This window comes from Pristiophorus japonicus, chromosome 14 (genome assembly GCF_044704955.1).
Source record: "Pristiophorus japonicus isolate sPriJap1 chromosome 14, sPriJap1.hap1, whole genome shotgun sequence".
Taxonomy (NCBI): domain Eukaryota; kingdom Metazoa; phylum Chordata; class Chondrichthyes; family Pristiophoridae; genus Pristiophorus; species Pristiophorus japonicus.
In genome coordinates, this window is record NC_091990.1 from 26790937 (window position 1) to 26815377 (window position 24441).

General features: G+C 47.1%; 1 protein-coding gene across 3 annotated transcripts; it reads right to left on the reverse strand.

Annotated features, from left to right (window-relative positions):
- Positions 1–5628: 5628 nt before the first annotated feature.
- Positions 5629–23752, reverse strand: dhdds (dehydrodolichyl diphosphate synthase). Of its 3 annotated transcripts, XM_070899027.1 has the most exons (10): positions 23682–23752; positions 18287–18471; positions 17544–17674; positions 17076–17192; positions 16402–16544; positions 15301–15417; positions 14923–15024; positions 13627–13741; positions 7793–7900; positions 5629–7141 (listed from the first exon to the last, which is right to left on the reverse strand). In XM_070899027.1, exons 4-10 carry the CDS (start codon positions 17181–17183, stop codon positions 6890–6892), a joined length of 945 nt encoding a protein of 314 aa, XP_070755128.1. In that variant the 5' UTR covers positions 17184–17192; positions 17544–17674; positions 18287–18471; positions 23682–23752; the 3' UTR covers positions 5629–6889. The 3 variants fall into 3 exon arrangements, with proteins under 3 accessions (XP_070755128.1, XP_070755126.1, XP_070755127.1); XM_070899025.1 differs by lacking the exon at positions 17544–17674; XM_070899026.1 differs by lacking the exons at positions 17544–17674; positions 23682–23752 and adding an exon at positions 22163–22254.
- Positions 23753–24441: the final 689 nt, after the last annotated feature.

Consider the following 24441-nt stretch of genomic DNA (forward strand, 5'->3'; position numbering starts at 1 on the left):
GCCCAAAGATCAGGAGAGTGGAACTGAAGTGCAACCAGAACTTGAGGAGCAGCCCCTTCAAATAATGGAAGAGGTGCTGCAACCTCACACATTGAACATATACGGGGAACACGGACTCCTCCCTACCGCAGAAAGTGCAGGCGGCCTGGGAGTCCTTGAACCGACTTAAAAACCGATTGAATGGGACTGCTCCATGCAACACCCTCCAGGCCAAGTCCCCAAAAAATAAAGGGAGGATTCCCGCGTAGAGAGCACTCCATTGGCGGACCCCTGCCTCCTCCGAACAGCAAAATGGTGCGCCATGGCGTGTCTGGACGGCAGATGAGGATGGCAAAGTGGAGAGTGTGTAAGAGCAGCCCATAACAACAGCTCTACAACTATTTTTGTAGACACCATAATCAAGTGCCCTCTGATTAAAGGGGTGGGGGGGGGGGGTCACACTCCAAAAACGTTTCAAGTGCCCCCTTGTTTTTTTTTTGAGGGCACCAAAAACACAAATTATACAAGTGCCCCCTGGCTAAAAGTGTGTGTGTGGGTGGGGGTGGCACTAAAACCGGCAAATTAAACAAATTAAACTTTAAAACATATTAAATCAAATTTAAATTTGGCTGCCGGTGGTGATTAAGCACTCCAGTCCCTCTGGCGCCCACCTCTCGTGGAAGGCGCGAGCATAACAACAGCTCTGCAACTCTTTTGTTGCAAAATAATAAACCAATTAAATCAAGTGCCCCCTGATTAAAGGGGGAGGACACTCCGACATTCCAAACAGTCTTCAAGTGCCCTTTTATTTTGTTTCTGTTTTTTTTTGGGGGGGGGTTTTGTGTTATTATTTTGGGCACTAAAACCACAAATTATACAAGTGCCCCCTTGCTAAAAGTGAGGGGACACTAAAACCTAGCAATCAAACAAATTAAACTTTAAAACATATAAAATCAAATTAAAATTTGGTTGCCGGGGGTGATGATGCACTCCAGTCCCTCCGGCGCCCACCTCTCGCGGAAGCCGCGAGCGTAACAACAGCTCTACAACTCTTTTGGTTGGTTGGAAACAATAAATAAACAGTTAGATCAAGTGCCCCCCCGATCTGGGGGACACTCCAAACACTTTTCACGTGCCCTTTTTTTTTTGGTGATTTTTGTGGGTTTTTTTGGGAAGTAAAACCATAATTTACAAGTGCCCCCTATAAAAGGGGAGACAACAGCTCTACAACTCTTTTGGGGGGTACAAAATAAACATTAGATCAAGTGCCCCCCGATCTGGGGGACACTCCAGACACTTTTAACTGCCCTCTTTTTTTTGTGTTTTTTTTTGTGTTTTTTTCTTTTGTGATTTTTTTTTGGGCATTAAAATCATATAATTTACAAGTGCCCCCTATAAAAGGGGAGGGGGACACTAAAACCCAGCAATTAAAACAAATTAAACTTTAAAACATATAAAATCAAATTAAAATTTGGTTTCTGGGGTTGATGATGCACTCCAGTCCCTCCGGCGCCCACCTCTCGCGGAAGGCCGCGAGCGTAACAACAGCTCTACAACTCTTTTGGGGGAAAACATAATAAATTAAATCAAGTGCCCCCCGATCTGGGGAACACTCCAAACACTTTTCACGTGCCCTTTTTTTTTTTGGGTGATTTTTGTGGTTTTTTTTGGACAGTAAAACCATAATTTACAAGTGCCCCCTATAAAAGGGGAGACAACAACTCTACAACTCTTTTGGAGTTAACAATAGACATTAAATCATAAACATTAAATCGTGCCCCCCCCCCGATCTGGGGGACACTCCAAACATTTCCAAGGCCCTTTTTTTTGTATTTTTTTTTGGGGGGGGGGGGTTTTTAGGGCATTAAAATTCCATATTTTACAAGTGCCCCCTATAAAAGGGGAGACAACAGCTCTACAAACCTGTGAGCATACTCACATGTGCATACATTACAGGTGTCCTTGATATGAAGACTGGACTGTGCAGTGGTTACTTTTACCAATGTTATTGTGAACAGACATCTGCGACAAGTAGGTTTGTGAGGACGTCAGTTTATTACTTTGTGTTGGCTTTCTCGCCGCCTGACATAGGACCAGCCTGTCAACTATGTCCTTCAGAATTTGGTCAGCTTGATAAGTGGTGACCCCCACCAAGCCACTCTTTATGATGGACATTGACGTCCCCTACCCAAAATATATGCTTTGCCCTTACTATCTTCAGTGCTTCCTCCAAGTGGTGTTCAACATGGAGGATTACAACTGATTCATCAGCTGAGGGAGGGCAGTAAGTAGTAATCAGCAGGCAGTTTACTTGCCCATGTTTAACCTGAAGCCATGAGACTTCATGGAGTAGAGAGTCAATGTTGAGGACTCCCACGGCCACTCCTTCCCGACTATACCTGTGCCCATACCTGCAGTGGGTCTGTCCTGTCGGTGGGACAGGACATTCCCAGGATAGGTGATGAAGGAGTCTGGGATGTTGGCTGATAGATGTGATTCTGAGTATGACTCTGTCAGGCTATCACTTGACTAATCTCTGGGATTAGCAATCCCACCTTTAGTACCAGAGCCCAGATGTTAATGAGGACTTTGCAGGGTCGGCTGAGATTGCTTTAGGCTTATCCTGACACGATGCCTGGGTTGCTGCAGATGGGTCCGTCTGATTTGTTTCCTTATTTTTGAACTTGGTAGTGAATGTTAACAATGGATTGGCCACTTCAGAGAGTATCACATCAAGGTTCTCTTCCCTGAAGATTAGTGAGCCAGATAGATTTTTATGATAATCCAGAAGCTTACATAGTTATGTCGCTGACATTACCCCACAAGCTACCAGATTTGTTGAATTCAGATTCAACCTTTGCCTTTGGGATTTTACTCCAACTTCATAATCACTAGGATCCAGCCCATTTCTGATCCCCAGCTGCACTCTCTCCTGCTGGAAAGTGTGCATGTGTGGCTATCGGGTGAAGACAGGATCAGGCTTAGTGTGATACCAATGTAGTAGCATAGCTTGTCTGCATTCGCTCATGAAGAATGGCCAGTGAGGTGAAATACTGGAAGGCATCTGATGTGGGTGGGAGCGGTATCACCGTGTGAGTCAGCACCTTCAGGATCTGTTAGAACAGAGATATTACTATTGTAACGATGACCTGGATTTGCACTGCGCCTTTAACAAATAATATCCCAGATACCGAGCCAGGAGGGGGAAGATTAGGAGGGGTGGTCCAAGAGATGGGTTAAGGGAAGACAGCACTAATCTGTTTTTTGTAAGAGCTGATCTGACTAATTGCTTGGCTCTGGGGGTTAAACCTCTCCGCCTCTCACTCCTTTAAGACGCTCCTTAAAACCTGCCTCTTTCACCATCTCGATCAGCAGACTGACAAAAACGTTACTTTTTCCTCATTAAAGCCAAGGATTTTGGCCCTTCCGGCAGCTACCCAGGGACCTGCAGAACGTGAGAGCCCCACAACACCCCGGGGTACAGTACCTGAAGATGCTGACTCACTGGGATACAGGCCCCTGAAGGTGCTGAGTCTCAATGGGGTACAGGGCCCCTGAAGGTGCTGAGTCTCAATAGGGTACAGGGCCCCTGAAGGTGCTGACTCTCAATAGGGTACAGGGCCCCTGAAGGTGCTGACTCTCAATGGGGAAAAGGGCCCTTTAATTTTGCCTCACACAATGTATGGGCAATTGCAGTGTTTCTACTGGTTTCGGCACAACAGATCAATAAAGTGGACATTTCATTCTTACTACTTCCCACAGAGTCGATTAAAAAGTGGTGAGAACGATGGCAGAGGATTCATTGAGGGAGTTCAGCAAGGTCCAGGGTCAAGAACACATTACCTGTGTGTTCGTCCCAAAGTACTGAATGAGCAAACACCAAGTTGGCACATAGATTTACACAGTTGCTTTGGGGGATGGGGGGGCAGGGGAATAGGGAGAGCGCGAAAGAGACAGCAAGAAAAAAAAACACTGCACTCACAGGCTCCAACTCCAAGCACAGAGCAGAAATCTAAACAAGAAGTGGTGGAACACAGAGCCAGAGAAAAGAGCAGTTAATGATTTTAGTGTAGATTCATCAGAACATCCAAACAATTGGGAGTCGTCTCTTTTCAGGTGCTGATGGGCCTGTTGTACATTTCCAGCATTCGTGGTTTATCTTTTAATCGTACTCAAAAGAATCCAATTCCACAACTGACTCTGCAGGTCTATGACCCCAGCAAAAACCTGCTGATTAATGAGCCTCTTTAGCTGAAGCCTGTTCGCAAGTGAAGCTTCAGATCAGGCCGAGATCAGTGCAGGGCCGGTCTCGGGGCAGCGCGGGACTGTTTCTGAGGTGGATTTACACAGACTGGGGAATCGGACTGCACACCTACACTTCTTAAGTGTTCAGTCCACACTATTGTACACTTATTATCTCATCATCATAGGCAGTCCCACGGAATCGAGGAAGACTTGCTTCCACTCTAAAAAATGAGTTCTTAGGTGGCTGAATAGTCCAATACGAGAACCACAGTCTCTGTCACAGGTAGGACAGATAGTCGTTGAGGGAAAGGGTGGGTGGGACTGGTTTGCCGCATGCTCTTTCCGTTGCCTGCGCTGGATTTCTGCATGCTCTCGGCGATGAGACTCGAGGTGCTCAACGCCCTCCCAGATGCTCTTCCTCCACATACGGCGGACTTTGGCCAGGGACTCCCAGGTGTCAGTGGGGATGTTGCACTTTATCAGGGAGGCTTTGAGGGTGTCCTTGTAACGTTTCCTCTGTCCACCTTTGGCTCATTTGTCGTGGAGGAGTTCCGAGTAGAGCGCTTGCTTTGGGAGTCTCGTGTCTGGCATGCGAACGATGTGGCCTGCCCAGCGGAGCTGATCAAGTGTGGTCAGTGCTTCAATGCTGGGGATGTTGGCCTGGTTGAAGACGCTAACGTTAGTGCATCTGTCCTCCAAGGGGATTTGCAGGATCTTACGGAGACATTGTTGGTGGTATTTCTCAGCGACTGCTGCAGAAGCAGTGCCACAAAAAAGTCAATGCCGGTGCACTCAAAGACCCAGCTAAGAGAGCCCTATACAGTCAGTGCCTCACAGCTAACCTGGTGTGCCTTGATGACCCCGAGACACAGAATGCCCACAGCGCTTGGTCTACCCTCCAGGCCTCCATAACCAATTCCTGCGAAGAGACGCTCGGTCACTCAACCAGGAAACACCAGGACTGGTTTGATGAGAATAACCAGGAGATCCAAGAGCTAATAGATCGCAAACGCAGGGCATTTCTGAGCCTTAAACAACAACCCAACTCTGGAGCAGCAAGGCAGCATTACAGACGGCTTAAGGTTGAGGTCCAACAAAAAACTCGGACCTAAAGAACAGATGGAGGATGGAGAAAGCACAGGAGATACAGCGGCTGGCTGACAGCCATGATGTGCAAGGATTCTTCATCGCAGTCAAGGCCACCTACGGTCCAAACACCCAAGGCCCCACCCCACTGCTGGTCAAGAACGGAGAAACGCTCATCAAGGACACCAAGGCAGTCAGGGCCCGCTGGAAGGAACACTTTGAAGAGCTCCTCAATCGAGACTCTGCCTTTGATTCAAGTGTTCTCGACTTATTATCTAGTGAAATCACAAATTCACAACACACACTGCAGTCATTCAATCCTCTTACAAAACGCTGTTTTATATTATTCAGGCGAGTTATTAATCTCAGGACAGACAGACAGAAGCAAAGGCCATTCTGCATCTGGATTCGACAATGCTCGGAGCAGAGCATAAAATTACACTTTGATTCACTGAACAGGAGAAACTTCTCATCAAAATTCACACCCAGGGCTTGTACATAACTGGGGAGAGGGAGAATGCAGAAATACTTTGACGTCACATTTCCCACAGGCTCTGGTTCAAACACTGTCCATGTTTACAGGCTCATGCGTCATATTGAAGAGCTGATCTTCATCAAATGGGAACAGTAAGCTTTTTCAGCCCCTGCCTGTCCCAGCAGTGTAGGCTCTTGCTGACTGTTCGATGGCCACTGGTTCCCCACTCGAGTGCCTGTTCCTAATGTGGGAGCTCAGACAGTGTGCGTCAGTGGGTCATTCAACCTTGGAGGGTGGGGACACAGCTGAACTTGATCCTGCCCACACACGCACATTGATCAGCAGTCAATCGATAGTGATCAGGAACAGGAAGCCCGGCAACGTGCTGCTGGTAGAGTCAAAGTGCTGACAGCAATTGTTGGGGGTGGGGGTCAGAGTGCTGCCAGCAAGGCGGGGGGAGGGTGTCAGAGTACTGTCAGCAAGGCGGGGGGGGCGTCAGAGTGCTGTCAGCGAGGTGGTGGGGGGTGGGGGGTCAGAGTGCTGTCAGCGGGATGGGGGGGGGGGGTCAGAGTGCTGGCAGCGGGGTGGTGGTGGGGGGGGGTCAGAGTGCTGCCAGCAGTGGGCAGGTCAGACCGCTGCCGCCGTGGGTCACAGTGCCACCACATTTTATCTGTGGTGCCAGGTTGGCGGAGAAGACTGCATTAACAGTTCCCATTTCCCCCGAAGCTTCACAACTCAAATATAATCAATCTCCATGTCAATGGAGTGTCACATTTTACGACATAATGCGAGGTGCCATAGTCAAACGCAAGCAGTTCCGTATTCCCACCAGGGTCTGCCAACGCACCGCTTTCCTTTCCTGACGTGTACATCTGGAGACAGCTGTATTTAACTAGCAGCTCATGTCAGAGTGAGAAACCGAGCAGGCAAGATCCGAGAGAGCGAGAAGCCACTGAATCCAGCATCTGCACACTGAATTTAACAGACAGTGGAGCAGTCTGGATCAGCAACATACAACAGCACTTCAGACACCTGCTACAGATTTATCACCCGGTCACACGATGGATGTTCACCCTGCTGTCTGAGCTGTGTAGCCCGTGTACCCTAAACACGCAGAAATGGTGCGGAGCCCTTCACCAGGTCAGTGAGGAATTTCCTCCGCTTGTTCTCGAGCCCCTGCAGGAAGTTGGAGACTCTCTCCTCCCGTTCCCTGCTGTACTTTAGGATCAGTTCCTGTTTGCACTCTGTGCCTCCAGTTTCCCCCGCCGTGCCCAGCTGCTCCAGCTCCAGCACACAGGCGCGATCTGCCTCCACCTGCTGCCGTCGACACGCTGCCTCCTGTAAAACCTTTGCTTTCTGCAAAATAAAAAGCAAGTTCAGCTTAAATTCAAACGCAAAAGTTGAATTTGGCACAGTTCAGCACATTTAGCAATGATGGTTTAACCCAATCCCAAGTCACTGCACCGATCTAGTGAGCAGCTACATATCGAAACAACAGCTCGTAATCCCGATAGAGACTGGAACAGGAGAGCCATCAAGCGGAGCTCAGTTCAGACAGCTCCAGCCTAGGGAGTGACCGTTGTCACTCACCCTCCTTCTCAGAAGGTTGGATTCCGAAGGCTCAATGCTCACGTGGAGCTTGATACACCCTGCACATGAAAACTCAGATGCTGTTCCTGGGACCTTACTAACCCTCAACATGTTAAAATGCCATTATTATCCGGTGTGAAGATAAACACTCAAAGTGCAGAGGCAACAGCCTGCGATCAGCAGCTAATGTCACTGTGCACACAGTTAAACTTTGGACACCAATGTCTAAGACTAGTGTAGTTTGCCTGTTAGACTGAGGAAGCTTTGGACGGTGGTTTCTAGTGCAGCTCAGAGAGACCCAGGACCCAGATACACTGACCTCAGTGCACCATTTCCACCACTCCTCACCCCAATGTCCCACTCCCCACCGTGATGCCACGTTCCCGACACACCAGCTGCAGGTCTCCACACACTCACCTGAAGGGCAGAATGGTTGACCTGATACTGCAGGATGGCCTGACACAGATTCCAGAAAGAGTATTCTGGCCACAGCACAGGCTGGAACACCAAGCACGAATGAGAGGTCTGCAAAGGAAAACAATCACTGTTTAACTAATAAACGGTGACAGTGACCAAAACATTGAAAAACAATATGAACAGAAAGAATGTTACTTCTCAAAGATAATAATCTCTGGATTACTCCCATTGCCATGCGCTAGAGAGAATAGAAATAGGAACATATGGCAGATTTATGAGTGGCCAGAGACATGGTGCAGGAGTAAGGGCTTCAGATTTCTGGGACCAGTTCTGTGGCAGGAGGGACCTGTTCAAGTTGGACGGGTTGCACCTAAACAGAGCTGGGACCAATATTACTGCGGGTAGGTTAACTAGTGCTGGTGTGGAGAGTTTAAACTAATTCGGCAGGGGATTGGCCACCAGGATGTAGTATTAAAAAGTAGAAACAAGGTGCTGAGAGAACTGGGAGAGACAGTTAGAGTTAGAAATAATACAGAATTAGGTGAGATTATAGAAAATATAAAGAGGTCTAAGTTAGATTTGGAGTCTATGTGTGTAAATGCACAAAGTTTGATTAATAAGGTTGGTGAGCTGTAGGCGCAAATAGCCATGTGGGAATATGATGTTGTGGTGATAACTGAGACCTGGGTCAAAAAAGAGAATTGAATGCTTAATATTCCTTGGTACAAGGTATTCGGAAAGATAGGGAAGGGAAGGGAAAAAAAGGAAGGAGTAGCAGCAGTTTTGATTAAGTAAAATATTATAGTGCTAGAAAGAATGTCCTTGAGGGATCAAAGACAGAATCTATTTGGTTGGAGTTGAGAAATAATAAAGGAGCTATTATGCTACTTGGTGTATTTTATAGGCCACCAAATAGCGGAGCAGATTTGCAAAGAAACTACTGAGAGGTGCAAGAACTATACAGGAATGATAACGGGAGAATTTAACAACTATAATATTGAATGAGGCAGTGATTGTGTTAAGGGCAGAAAAGGAGAAGGAATTTCTGAAGTGTGTTCAGGAGAATTTTCTTGATCAGTACGTTTCTTGCCCAACAAGGAAGGTGGCATTGCTGGATCTAGTCCTGGGGAATGAAGTGGGTCAAGTGGAGAATGTCACAGTTGGAGACATAGTCGGGAATAGTGATCATAGTATTGTAAAGTTTAAATTAGTTATGGAGAAAGACAAAGAGCAATCTAGAATAAAAATACTTAACTGGAGGAGGGCTAATTTCAGCAAATTGAGGGATCTGGCCCAGATAAATTATGTCAAATACTGGCAGGCAGTAACGTAATGCAGCAATGGGCCTTTAACGAGGAGATGATTCAGGTACAGTCTAGGTACATTCCTACAAAGGGGAAAGGGAGGGCAACCAAAGCCAGAGCTCCCTGGAAAACAAAGGAGTTGGAGAGGAGGATGAATCACAATAAAGGAGCATACGGCAGATGTCAGCTTGATAATACAAGGGAGAATTAGGCTGAATATAAAAAGTACAGAGGAAAAGTGAAAAAGGAAATAAGAAGGGCAAAAAGCCAGTAAGAGAATAGATTGGCGGCTAACATAAAAGGGAATCCAACGGTCTTCTATAGGCATATTAACAGTAAAAGGGTTGTCGGAGAAGTGGTGGGGCCGATTAGGGACCAAAATGGAGATCTATTGGTAGAAGCGGAAGCATGGCTGTGGTACTAAATGAGTACTTTGCATCAGTGTTTATCAAGGAAGAGGGCTTTGCCAAAGGTATAGTAAACAAGGAGGTTGTTGGGATACTGGATGAGATAAAAATAGATAAAGGCTGGCAGTACTTCAAGTGGATGTCACCCACTCCGGATGGGATGCATCCTAGGTTGCTGAGGGAAGTAAGAGTATAAAATCCGGATGTGCTGGCCACAATCTTGCAGTCCTCCTTCGATACAGGGGTGGTGCCAAGGGACTGAAAGATTGCAAATGTTCCACCCTTGTTCAAAAAAGGAAAGATAAACCTGGCAGTTATAGGTCAGTCGGCAGTCGGTTTAACGTTGATGGTGGGAAAGCTTTTAGGAACAACAATCCGGGAGAAAATGAACAGCCACTTGGACAAGCCTAGACTAATAAAGGAAAGCCAGCATGCATTTGTTAAGGACAAATCGTGTTTGACTAACATGATTGAGGTAACAGAGAGGGTGGATGAGAGCAGTGCAGTTGATGTTGTGTATATGGACTTTCAAGAGACATTTGATAAAATACCACATATTAGGGCTGTTAGTAAAATTGAAGCCCATGGGATATAAAAAGGAGCAGTAGCATCATGGATACAAAATTGTCTAAGGGGTAGAAAGAGAGTTGTGGTGAATGGCTACTTTTAGGACTGGAGGGAGGAATACAGTGACATTCCCCAAGGTTCAGTACTAGGACCACTGCTGTTTTTGATGTACATTAATGACTTGGACTTGGGGGTACAGGGCATAATTTCACACCATACAACACTCAGCCTATGAAGGAGAAACACAGACTAATGTGTCTGGGACAACATGCGCTGGCGATGGTCTCGCGACAAACGTTCGTGTGTCCTTCCTCTTTCGGATGCTAATGGCTTGTATATTTCCACATTTGCTGCTCGGTATTTACAGTAGAGGATGAGGATAGCATGCCAGACATACCAAGGAAATTCTCATTGAATCAGGGATGGGGACTCACCAAAATTAACGTAAGCAAATTAACAGTAATGAAGAAAACAATGGCACTAAGGAGTGAGAAATCCCCAGGACCAGATGGTTTCCATCCCAGGGTTGTAAAGGAAGTTGGTGAAAACATTGCAGAGGCCCAACTATCATCTTCCAAAGTTCTCTCAATTCAGATTTTAAATTGAAAAATTGCACATCAGTCTGGTATTTAAGAAAGGTGAGAGGGGGAAACCAGGGAATTATAGACCAGTTAGCCTAACATCTGTTATCGGGAAATTACTAGAGTCTATAATTAAGGATAGAGTGACTGAACAACTTGAACATTTTCATCTGATGAGAGAGAGCCAGCATGGATTTGTAAAGGGTATGTCATGCCAGACGAACCTGATTAAATTTTTTTGAAAGGTGACTAAAGTACCGGACAGGTCTATGGATGTTATTTATATGGACTTTCAGAAGGCATTCGATAAAGTAAAGACTGTTAGCTAAAGTTGAAGCTCATGGAATTGAAGGCAAATTATTGACTTTGTTAGGAAATTGGCTGAGCAGCAGAGAGAGAGTTGGGATAATGAGCATTTGATTGGCAGGATGTGACCAGTGGTGTCACACAGGGATCTGTGTTGGTGGCCTCAATTATTTGCCGCGTTTATTAACGACTTAGATGATAGGATAGAGAGCCACATATCCAAGTTTGCCAATGACACAATGATAGGCAGCATTGTAAGCAGTGTAGATTGATGCATAACATTACAAAAAGATATTAATAAATTAAGGGAATGGACAAAACTGTAGCAAATGGATTTCAATGTAGGCAAGGGTACTTTCTAAATGGTGAAAAGCTAGAAACAGTGGTGGTCCAAAGAGATTTAGAAATCCATGTACATAGATAATTAAAATGTCATGGACAGGTACAGAAAATAATCAAAAAGGCTAATAGAATGCTGGCCTTTATATCTAGAGTAGTAGAATACAAAGGGGTAGAAGTTATGCTATAGCTATACAAAGCCCTAGTTAGACCATATCTGGAATACTGTGTTCAGTTCTGGGCACCATATCCGAGGAAGGAAATATTGGCCTTGGAGAGAGTGCAGTGTAGATTTACCAGAATGATACCTGGTCTCCAAGGGTTAAATTACGAGGCGAGATTACGCAATCTAGGGTTGTATTCCCTGAAATTTAGACGGTTAAGGGATGATTTGATCAAAGTTTTCAAGATATCAATTGGAACAGATAGGATAGATAGAGACAAAGTTATTTCTGCTGGTTGGGGAATCTAGGACTGAGGGACATATCCTAAAATTTAGGGACAGATCCTTCAGGAGTGATGTTAGGAAACACTTCCACACACAAAGGGTGGTAGAAGTTTGGAACTCGCTTCTGTATCGGCAGTTGATGTTGGGTCAATTGTTAGTTTTAGTAGATTGTGCTCCATAAGGAAGACCCTTTTTATATGGACGGGTCCTCAACCTGATAAACAACTCCCGACCAGGAGGGTCTGGCTAGATACGATGGGTGGCGGGTTGACAGTCCGCTCCCATCGGGCACCAGCACCTCGCTGGATGTCAACCCAGTTTTCAGAGACTGGAATTCTTGCCTCCGCTCGCTGGGGTAGAGGAAACAAGGAGGGATCGTAATAAAGCAGTAAAGAGAGAGTATGTGGTGAAAAAGCCACAGCCATGAGGTGGTTCAATGTGTCTCAGATACTGGAACAAGCTCAGCAGCAACCAATGGAGGGTTCAAGACACTGAAGTAAACTCAGTCGCAATGATGAGGAAGGTCTAGTTCATCTTGGAGTAATCAAAAGTAGTGTCTTGAGGCCACATGGACAGTCAAACATCTCCCAAATCATTAAAGGAGGAGCAGCGTGGAGCCGGCAATCAGCACGGCGGTCCCGATCTGCGAGGGCCATCAGCAGCAGGTAGGGGGCTTAAAGGAGTACAGAGAATACAGGTCGCTGATTGGAGCGCGGGCAGGTACATCAGGAGTGACGAGGTCGGGGCGAAGGAGTGGTTAGGTCGGGGCGGAAGAATGGCGAGAGATCGCGGAGCGATGTGATCGGGGCCCAGGAGAGGCGTGAGTTCGGGGCGCAGCAGAGGCGAGGGCCCAGGGGCAGCACGGACCAGCCCACACCGTGATATGTGTGCGCACTAGGTCCATGCAGCAGAGCTGGTCTCCAATCGTCTTGGTTAATCCTTGCCACTGGACCAAGACCTAACTCTACCAAGCCCGTGTGGTGGCTGGTGTACAACGGCCCCCACATGATAAAAAAAATGCACACACAAACATCTTCCACCCTTCAACATGTAGTTCGGGACCGAGAATATTAGGTCTTTCATTTAAACACGTGTGAACTCATCCCTTTTTGGCGTGGAAGCAATACGAGGGACTGCCTATGATAATGATTATGTTTTAATTTTAAATCTGAGATTGATAGATTTTTGTTAACTAAAGGCAATAAGCAATATGGGGCAAAGGTGGGTATCTGGAGTTAGTTCACAGATCAGCCACAATCTCATTGAATGGCAGAACAGGCTTGAGGGGCTCAATGGCCTAATCTTGTACCTAGTTTTCCTTTCAGTTCTATTAAAAAGCTTTCCATTAGTTTAACCAGTCTCATTCATCCACAATAAAACAAACTCCACATCTCTCAACACCAGTGTTTAAAATGACAAAAAAAACAGATTATGTAAAATTATATCAACAAAATTAAAGCTGGGGTTGGTGAGTAATGAGTGCAACTGATCATTCACCCTGAATTAGTTCATGCACTGGGGTTGGTGTTTGAAGCCTTCTCCATCCTGCAGCAAAGACCTGAATTGCAATGAAACACTTCCCCACAGCCATGCTATTCACTTTCAGGAGTTGCAGCTTTTACCCTAAACTCAGAGCAAATCTGCTCTGTAATATTTACAATGGCACATTTCACAGCACACATGAAACGGAAGAATTTCCATCCCCTGGGATCCTGTCTCACTGTCTTGTGGATATATTTTTACACCTTTAGATATCAAGGATCAGTGTTAATGATTGTTAAACCCAAAATACATTTAGAGCAGAGATTTGTGAACTGGCACAACAGATGGTGTGAATTTTATAATAAATAGTTAGAGCAATAGCCCAGTGACAGCTCCTCACCTGCCACAGCAGGAAGTCACTGAGACGAACCTCCCCAGATGTGCGGATCAAAAGGTCTGGGTCTGGGGAGCCGCTCGAGTACAAACACCTGCCCAGTAGAGGCTCGGAGAGGTCACTGCAACACAAAGGAGCTCAGATTAATGCCGCGCAATGGGACAACAGGCACAGCTGCATCAAGCCCTCCCAACCGCCCACCTCCTGAGAGACAGCACACTGACCAGCTCCTCATCCCCTCGTGCTCGACACTGACCTGCCCCTCCCCCCGGGCTCGACACTGACCTGCCCCTCCCCCCGGGCTCGACACTGACCTGCCCCTCCCCCCTGGGCTCGACACTGACCTGCCCCTCCCCCCTGGACTCGACACTGACCTGCCCCTCCCCCCTGGACTCGACACTGACCTGCCCCTCCCACCTGGGCTCGACACTGACCTGCCCCTCCCCCCTGGACTCGACACTGACCTGGCCCTCCCCCCTGGGCTCGACACTGAACTGCCCCTCCCCCCTGGACTCGACACTGACCTGCCCCTCCCCCCTGGACTCGACACTGACCTGCTCCTCCCCCCTGGGCTCGACACTGACCTGCCCCTCCCCCCTGGACACGACACTGACCTGGCCCTCCCCCTTGGGCTCGACACTGACCTGTCGCTCCCCCCCCGGGCTCGACACTGACCTGCCCCTCCCCCCTGGACTCGACACTGACCTGTCCCTCCCCCCCCGGGCTCGACATTGACCTGACCTGCCCCTCCCACCTGGGCTCGACACTGACCTGCCCCTCCCCCCTGGGCTCGACAATGACCAGCTCCTCCTCCCCGGACTCGACACTGACCTGCCCCTCCCCCCTGGGCTCGACACTGACCTGCCCCTCCCCCCTGGGCTCGACACTGACCTGCCCCTCCCCCCTGGGCTCGACAATGACCAGCTCCTCCCCCCTGGGCTCGACACTGACCTGCCCCTCCCCCCTGGGCTCGACAATGACCAGCTTCTCCTCGCCCCGGGCTCAACACTGACCTGCCCCTCCCCCCCCGGCTCAACACTGACCTGCCCCTCCTCCCCGGGCTCGACACTGACCTGCCCCTCCCCCCCGGGCTCGACACTGACCAGCTCCTCCTCCCCGGGCTCGACACTGACCAGCTCCTCCTCCCCGGGCTCGACACTGACCAGCTCCTCCTCCCCGGGCTCGACACTGACCAGCTCCTCCTCCCCGGGCTCGACACTGACCAGCTCCTCCTCCCCCCGTGCTCGACACTGACCTGCCCCTCCCCCACCCACGTGTGTACGTGCAGTGAATTACTGTTACCTGGGCCTCAGTAACCCTTCTTCTACTCCCAGAGCCATCTCGCGAACCGCGCTGGTGATCTCATGTCGAGAGGTGTAGGCGAAGCAAACATTCAGGAAACACCTGCAACGCAACGGTGCCGTTAATGGAACTGCATCGGAGGAGAGAGATGGGGGGGTAGCAGGCACAGAGACACACACACGCAGACACAGAGTCACACGCAGACGCAGTCAGAGACAAACAGGCACACACAGGCAGACAGATACAGACACAGATGGACAGGTAGACACACACACACAGACACAGAGACACAGAGATGGACAGGCAGACACGCATACACACGAAGACAGAGACACAGACGGACAGGCAGACAGACACACACACGGTAGAAATCCTTACTTGTTGTAACTCTGTGTTGCTAGCACTGCCTGTGCAATCAGCTCCTGGATGTCGACAGGCAGCAGGGTCAGGTTTCCCAGGACTCTGATACAAACACCGTGTTTCTTCAAATTCTCTCTGGAGATTGAAAATAAAAGTAATTTATTTACTGTTAACAAACCCTGCAGGGAAATTTACACTTATATCCAGGAGTAATCATGATTCAACCAGTCTAACCCCAATTCCATCACTGTGCTTGATTTCCTACCCCAGCCTGGATGGACTGAAAATGAGAAAGTCCTGTGGTCTGAAATTAAATCATAATTAAAATTGAGGAATCGACAAGTTTGATTTTTTTGTGTGGCAACAGGGGGAGGGTGGGGGAATCTCCTCACCTCGCTGGTAATTTCAGCACTGTTACTGCACACATGGATACCAAGAAGATTCTGGTTTTAAGGAGGAAGTGCAAGGGTCACTGGACAGTGATCAGGAGCAGAAACCCTGGCTGATTTTCTCTCTCTCTAATCCAGGGATCAGTACAGCCCATGAACTGGAACCCTCCCTCCCAGTCTGGGCTATTTACCACTGAGTCATTAGATCATTGCCGCTGGATGCTCGCACCTCCCCTTGGCCCTGGGGTCAGGTGGGGGGCCCTTCGGCTCAGGCATTGGGGGCCTAGGGTCAGGCTCAGGACCATTGCCAGAACGTTAGTGAAAACATCAGTAAGATGCTTGACAAAAGCAAAATTCTGTGGATGCAGGAAATCTGAAATAAAAACAGAAAACGCTGGATATGCTCAGCAGGTCAGGCAGCATCTGTGGAGAGAGAATCAGAGTTAATGTTTCAGGTCAATGTCCCTTCATCAGAACTGGAAAAGATACAATCCTTTTTCCAGTGCTGACGAAAGGTCATCGACCTGAAACGTAAACGCTGTTTCTCTCTCCACAGATGCTGCCTGACCTGTTGAGTATTTCTAGCATTTTCTATTAGTAAGATGCTTGAGCTTTGTTTGTACAATTTTTAGTCATCGAAACTCGGGCTGTGTGACGGAACGATGCAGCATGGACCTGTTTTAGATTCTATGTAGAGACTCAATGTTGGTGCAATTTCCTGAAAACCTACTGTTCCTCAAGGAGTCTCGTGAATTTCTGCCGTGCGAGTTCCATCAGCCCATCCACTTCCTCTTTGGAGCGCTTGAAATTCTCGATACTGAAAGCATAAACAGTCACCTCTCGGATATTCAGGTTCAAACACCAGCGCAGGGTCTGCAACAAAACACCAATCTGCCGTCACTTCAAACAGTGTTACACCTTGCAATATCTCACCCCTCGCTCCCGTCCTATAGACCCTTGCCCACATTCTTTTCTACCCTTCTTACTCCAGACTGTCTTGGATTTTGTATCCAACTCCCCATATCTTCCAGAGTCTCTGTTCGATCCCTCAGATCTAGGTAAACTGTCAGCAATGTATATGATTTTTAGCAGTTGTGAAGTTAATAAGTTTGTCTGGGAACATTGCGCTCCTGACATTTCATTTACTGAAGGCAAGCTTAAATTAAAAAAAATAATTTTCACAGCACCTCAGCTGCCCAGACTGTGTCCCAGGGGAGACCTGCAATTTGAGGAGACTCCCAGAAAGGCAGGAGAGGCCAAATGTCAGAAGCTTTGATTTAACGCAGAGCCCCCTCAATACGTCCCTGCCACCTCACTTGAAAATGACAGATTCTTTGATGCTCCAACAAGGCAAAGAAATGAACATTTGGGATGTGAATGTGATACATGGAAGTAGCTCATTACCTCAGCCAGCTTCTCAAACCCCTGGGAGTGGCCCTGCTCCCTCTCCACTCGACATTTCTGCGCATAGCGTCGATTCCCATCCATGATGAAGGCCACATGCTCAGGCATTGGACCAACCTGCAGAACGGGATTACATGTTTGTTCTTAGAAATCTCCACTGTGCAAAGATTAATTCTCAGATACTTCTAGTACAGTGTGTGACACCTTACAGTGAAGAAACAAGTCATGGTTTTGCTCGAAAGAAACCAATCACTGAGCTCCAGAGTCTCTTGAACAACCAGATGGGGTTTTCGTCTGCCCAATATGGAGTGAACACTTTTTTCCCCTCTCCCTCCATCTGAATTCAAAGGGACATAGTCCATCATCTTCAGGACCGAGGGCTTGGAAGGTTAGCAACAGACAAGGAAAACTAACCCTAACCCTTCCCCATACTGCAATTAGTACTGCTGGAGTTTAACAAGCTCGAACCTTGCAGCCTGTCTATCAGCACCGGCACATGCACACTCCCCACTGCATGCCCACTCTGCTCCTCAGGGCCTTGGACTGCAGGATTATCTGATGAAATTGAAAGGTAACCGAGCAGCAGATCACAGTACAGCCTGGAGAGGAGGAAAAGAATAAAAATGGAAAGTGCCAGCCTGGACTACGTGCACGCCAGTAACAGTGCAAATAAAACTTACATCGTATAAATTGGGAAATATGCTGCGTATGAATTGCAGAATTTAAGTTTAGCTTATGACATGCATACAGCAACTAGATCTCCCCACATCCTTTGAAAACTATTAGTATCTGGAGCTGGGAATGCAGAAAGCACTCAGCTCCTGCTAAAAGTAAACATAATGTGAGGAGCATATTCTCAATTACACGTGCAGGGAGGCTGTACTAATCGAAGCTGGGAGCAGAGATCCAGAGCAGGTACACGGATTATGCTTTTCCAGGAGTGCTTTTCCCTGCAGGGCGAGGCTGGCCAGAGACTAATCCGAGGCTCTGACCCAAATGAACACTGGAGCCTCTTTGGGGAAACAGACAGCTCAGCCTCGTCAATGACCATCAATTCCAGCACCTCGAGCACAGTGGTGAAACAGCAGGCGGATGCACAGCAAGGAATGTGAAGTTTATTTTAAAAAGCTACATTTCCTTATTATTAGATTTTCTCATATAGTAGCCCCCCAGCCCCTCTAGGTTTTCCTTGAAGATAATGGAATATTTACCTTTAAGACGGATGCACATAGCCTCTCTACAAGGTTCAGCTCTGCCTCCTGGATCCAAGACATTCTCAGGGTTTGGGTGCTTTTCACTGCAGACACAGGCCTGATAGGATTCTATAAACTTGGGGATGAGTTGATTATGAAGCACTGCAGAGGATCAGATGGTCCACGAATTCTCACCTGGCTTCCTGCAGCAAGTAACAACGCACAAGGTCAGAGTGTGAGCCCTCCAGTAGCAGAGGAACTGAGTGACATTTCATTAAAGGGAAGACTTGAGATATCACAATCAATGTTCCCTCTAATTTATTTTTGGGGGGGGGCCCCGTGGCCCGTTTAACAATCAATTATTACAACCGGAGGAAGTAAATTGAGCTGTCCGATAACTCATAGAATGTTGTGTACAATTCTGAGCACCAAACTTTAGGAAGGAGGTCAAGGCCTTGGAAAGGGTACAGAGGAGGTTTACCAGGATGATAGCAGGGGTGAAGGAGTTCAGTTATGTGGAGAGATTGGAGAAACTGGGATTATTCTTCTGAGAGCAGAGAAGGTTAAGGGGAGATTTAATAGAGGTGTTCAAAATTATGAGGGCTTTTGACAGAGCAAGTAGGAGAAACTATTTCCTCTGGAAAGTGGGTCAGTAACCAACGGTCATAGATTTAAAATAATTGGTTAAGGAACTAGAGGGAAAATGAGAAGATTTTTTTCCAGAGGGTTATGATGGTCTGGAATGCACTGCCTGAAAGGGTGGTGGGAGCAGGTTCCATGGGAACTTTCAAAAGGCAATTGGACAAGCATTTGAAGAGGATTAATGTGCAGGCTTATGTGGAAAAAGCTGGGTTGAGGGGCTAAATTGGACACCTCAAAGAGCCGGCACAGCACAACAAGTCGAATAGCTTCCTTCTATGCTGTATGATTCTATGATCATGTACAGCACAGAAACAGGCCATTTGGCCCAACTGGTCTATGCTGTTGGGGAGGGTTTAAACTAATTTGGCAGGGGGATGGGCACCAGGATGTAGCATTAGAAAGGAGAAACAAAGTGCACAAATGATTGGGAGACAGACAGATAGCACTAGATTAAGAAATCGTAAGGTATTAGGTGGGGTCAGACAAAGAGAATGCAAGATGGTCGAAGATAGATTTACAGTGCATGTGGTAAATAAGGTTGGTGATGCAAATAGCCACATGAGAGTATGATGTTGTGGCAATAACTGAAACCTGGCTTAAAAAAGAGCACATTGGGTATTAAATATTCCTGGATATAAGGTGCTCAGGAAAGATAAAGAGGGAAAGAAGGGAGGTGGGTGGAAGTATTGGTTAAGGAGAATGTTAGTGCTGGAGAGAGAGGATGTTCTGGAGGGGTCAAGGACAGAATCTATTTGGTTAGAGTTAAGAAATAATAGAAGTGCCATTACACTACTAGGTGTATTCTAGTGGGAAGGATAGAGAGGAGAAAATTTGCAGGGAACTTACAGAGAGATACAAGAACTATCCGAATACAGACTAGGATAGTCATAGTATCAAGGGAAGAATTTTGAAGTGTGTTCAGGAGAACGTTCTTGATCAGCACGTTTCCGGCCCAACGAAGGAGGAGGCATTACTGGATCTGGTTCTGGGGAATGAGGTGGGTCAGGTAGAGCAAGTGTTAGTAGGGGAACATTTAGGGAACAGTGATCATAGTATCGTAAGGTTTAGACTAGCTATGGAAAAGGACAGCAAGTAATCTAGAGTAAAAATATTTAATTGGAGGAAAGCCAATTTCAGTGGGTTGAGAACGGATCTGGCCCGGGTAAATGAGAATCAAAAATTGGCAGGCAAAACTGTAATGAACAATGGGCTTCCTTTAAAGAGGAGATGGTTCGGGTACAGTCGAGGTACATTCCCATAAGGGGGAAAGGTAGGGCAACCAAAGTCAGAGCTCCCTGGATGACGAAAGAGATAGAGAGCAAGATGAAACGGAACATGTATGACAGATGTTAGTTTGAGAATACAAGTGAGAATCAGGCTGAATATAGAAAGTCCAGAAGGGAAGTGAAAAAGAAAATAAGAGGGGCAAAGAGAGAGTATGAGAATTGAATGGTAACTAACATAAAAGGGAATTCAAAAGTCTTCTACAGGCATATGTTTCTACAGTAAACGGGTAATAAGAGGAGAGATGGGGCTGATTAGGAATCAGAAAGGAGACCTGTGCATAGAGGTAGGGGCATAGCTGAGGTCCTAAATTAGTACTTTGCATATGTCTTTACCAAGGAAGATGCTGCCAAAGTCATAGTGAAAGAGGAAGTAGTGGAGATATTGGATGGGATAAAAATTGATAAAGAGGTACCTGTATTAGAAAGGCTGGCTGTACTTAAAATAGATAAGTCACCAGGACCAGATGGGATGCATCCTAGGATGCTGAGGGAAATTAAGGTGGAAATCGCGGAGGTACTGACCATAATCTTCTAATCCACCTTAGATACGGGGTGGTGCGAGAGAACTGAAGTGCAAATGTTACACCTTAGTTCAAAAAAGGGTGCAAGAATAAACCCAGTAACTACAGGCCAGGCAGTTTAACCTCGGTAGTGGGAAAGCTTTAGAAACGATAATCCGGGACAAAATCAGCAGTCACTTGGACAAGTGTGGATTAATTAAGGAAAGCCAGCACGAATTTGTTAAAGGCAAATCATTTTTAACTAATTGAGTTTTTTGGTGAGGTAACAGAGAGGATTGATGTGGTGCACCTGGACTTCCAAAAGCGTTTGATAAAGTACCACATGAGGGGGAAAAAAAAAAGGGCCTTGTAAATGTCTGGAGTGTCACCCAGGTCGGGTGACACCGTTCAATGTTTTTTTGTTTTGCAGATGAACTCCAAAAAGAGTTAAAGTACCACATAATAGGCTTGCCAGCAAAGTTGAAGCACATGGAATAAAAGGGATAGTGGCAGCATGGATGCTAAATTGGCTAAGTGACAGGAAAGAGAGTAGTGGTGAATGTTTGTTTTTCACACTGAAGGAAGGTATATAATGGTATTCCCCAGGGGTCGGTCCTCAGGCCACTGGTTTTCTTGATATATATTAATGATTTGGACTTTGGTGTACAGAGCACAATTTCAAAATTAACAGATGACACAAAATTTGGAAGTATAGTGAACACTGAGGAGGATAGTGATAGAATTCAGAAAGTCAGACAAGCTGGTGAAATGGGCGGACACGTAGCATATGAAATTTAATGCAGAAAAGTGTGAAGAGATACATTTGATAGGAAGAATCAGGAGATGCGAAATAAACTAAAGGGTACAATTATAAAATGAATAGAGAATAATATGAATAGAGAAACCTGGAGGTATATGTGCACAAATCGCTAAAGGTGGCAGGACAGGTTGAGAAAGTGGTTAAAAAAAAGCATACGTGATCCTGGGCTTCATAAATAGAGGCACAGAGTAAAAAGCAAGCAAGTTATGATGAACCTTTTTAAAAACACTGGTTCGGCCACAAATGGATTATTGTGTCCAATTCTAGGCACTGAACGTTAGGAAGGATGTGAAGGCCTTGGAGAGGGTGCAGAAAAGATTTACGAGAATAGTTCCAGGGATGAGGGACTTCAGTTATGTGGATAGATAGAGAAGCTGGGGTTGTTCTCCTTTGAGCAGAGAAGGTCAAGAGGAGGTGTTCAAAATCATGAGGGGTTTAGACAGAGTAGAGAGGGAGAAACTGTTCCAATTGACAGAAGATTCGAGAACCAGAGGACACAGATTTAAGGCGATTGGCAAAAAAACCAAAGGCGACATGAGGAAAAACGTTTTTAACGCAGTGAGTGGTTAGGATCTGGAATGCACGGCCTGAAAGAGTGGTGGAGGCAGATTCAATCGTGGCTTTCAAAAGTGAATTGGATAATTACCTGAAGGAAAGGGCGGGAGAATGGGATTAGCTGAAGTGCTCTTTCAGAGAGCCGGCCAGGGTTCAATGAGCCGAATGCCCTCCTTCTGTGCTGAAACCATTCTATGTGTTTATGCGCCACACGAACCTCCTCCCACCCCTCTTCATCTGGCCCTATCACCATAACCTTCTATTCCTTTCTCCCTCGTGTTTATCTAACTTCTCCTTAATATTTTCATGGAAAATGGACAGCCTTGATGAATTTGATAACCAAAATATCAGTAAAAATCCTCTAAAACCATAGCCTTCAAAAGGGAATTGGGTAACTGCTCGAAGGAGAGAAAATTGCAAGGATATGGGGAAAGAGTGGGACTAACTGGATTGTTCGTCAAAAGAATCGGCACAGAATTGATGGGCCGAATGGCCTCCATCAGATCTGCACTGCTGTAAAGTGCTCGCACCATCGGAGCAGGCCAGGGAGCGGAAGGAGCAGCATGGCGACATGCCACTCCAGGGAGCAGCACGTGCTGGAGCAGTAGAGCAACGGCAGTGAAAAGGGACATCACCATGATCCAGGTCGGTGACTGCAGCGTGGGCAAATACAGCAGGAGCGGCGAGGTCAGGGCGAAGGAGCGGCGAGAGATTGTAGAGGGACATGATCTGGGCCCAGGAGAGGTGTGAGTTTTGCGCCCAGAAGAGGCGAGGACCCAGGGGTAGTACAGGCCTGTCGACACTGCGATATGTGTGCGCACTAGGGACGTGCAGCAGAGCTGGTCTCCAGTCTTCCTGGTTAACCCTTACCACCGGACCAAGACCTAGCTCTGTCAAGCCCGTGTGGTGGCTGGTGTGCAACGGTCACCGCACATTTAAAAAATCCATGCACAGGCATCTTCCACCCTTCAAGATATAGTTCGGGACCTGGAATATTAGGTCCTTCATTGAAACACCTGTGAACTCATCCCTTTTTGGCGTGGAAGCAGGTCATCCTTGTTACGAGGGACTGCCTATGATGACGATTCTATTCTATGCTATTCGCCTCAACCACTCCCTTTGGTAATGAGTTCCCCATTCTAACCACTCTCTGGGTAAAGAAGTTTCTCCTGAATTCCCTATTGGATTTATTAGTGACTATTTTATATTTGTGGCCTCCAGTTTTGGTCTCCCCCACATGTAGAAACGTCTTCTCTATGGCTACCCCATCAACCCCTTTTATTACCTTCAAGACCTATTTTCTTTTACTTCTTTCTCCTGAACTTCAACCTTTACCTAACCCCGCCCACAGACCAAACTCTGAACCAATCAGATGCCGGCCCGCCAGCAACGAGGGACCCCCCCGGATTTACAACAGGCGGAAACAATAGGGAATTGCAATGTCGACCGTGCCCGCTCAAGCCGCCAATCAGCGGAGCGGGCGGGCTCTGAGCTAAAGTGTAAGGCTGTCACCGGGTTAATGACTCGATCCCGACCTCCCGTATCCGACCCTGGTCCATCCATACCAGGCCTCGTTCCCCCATACCCAGCCCTCCCGGCCTCGGACTCACCGAGTTACAGGGGGCTTCACCACCTCGCGCCCGCGCTCCAAATGCCGCCTGCGTGACCACGTCACTCGCTCCAGCAACGACGCAGCTGCGTCAACCGCTCCACCACCTTCCTGGTGATGTCACTCCGCTTTAAATTTACAAAAATGATTTTTTTTTAAAATCACCGTTTGTGAATCACTGATAACCAGCAAAGTAAAACTCTGCCGTCACTCAGTGAGCTTCACATTGAAACGTTTCACCATTTAGTTGTGGACCTATTTTCTACGGGAGCTTGTTTCAGGAGTCAGGGTGTAAGACGGTACCCTTATGACCAGCTGAGGATTAAAGGGCTCTTTGATGCTTAAACGGGAGGAGCACGTCAAATATCCATCGGTCTACATTTATTATCATAACATAACATATATGGTGTTGATTTTGTACGCAGTGCACGTTTAATTGAAAACATTCATGGTAACATTGCCCCAGATAGATTAGGAAAAGGGGAAGTGCAAAGAGACCTGGGTGTCATGGTACATCAGTCATTGAAGGTTGGCATGCAGGTACAGCAGGCGGTTAAGAAAGCAAATGGCATGTTGGCCTTCATAGCGAGGGGATTTGAGTACAAGGGCAGGGAGGTGTTGCTACAATTGTACAGGGCCTTGGTGAGGCCACACCTGGAGTATTGTGTACAGTTTTGGTCTCCTAACCTGAGGAAGGACATTCTTGCTATTGAGGGAGTGCAGCGAAGGTTCACCAGACTGATTCCCGGGATGGCGGGACT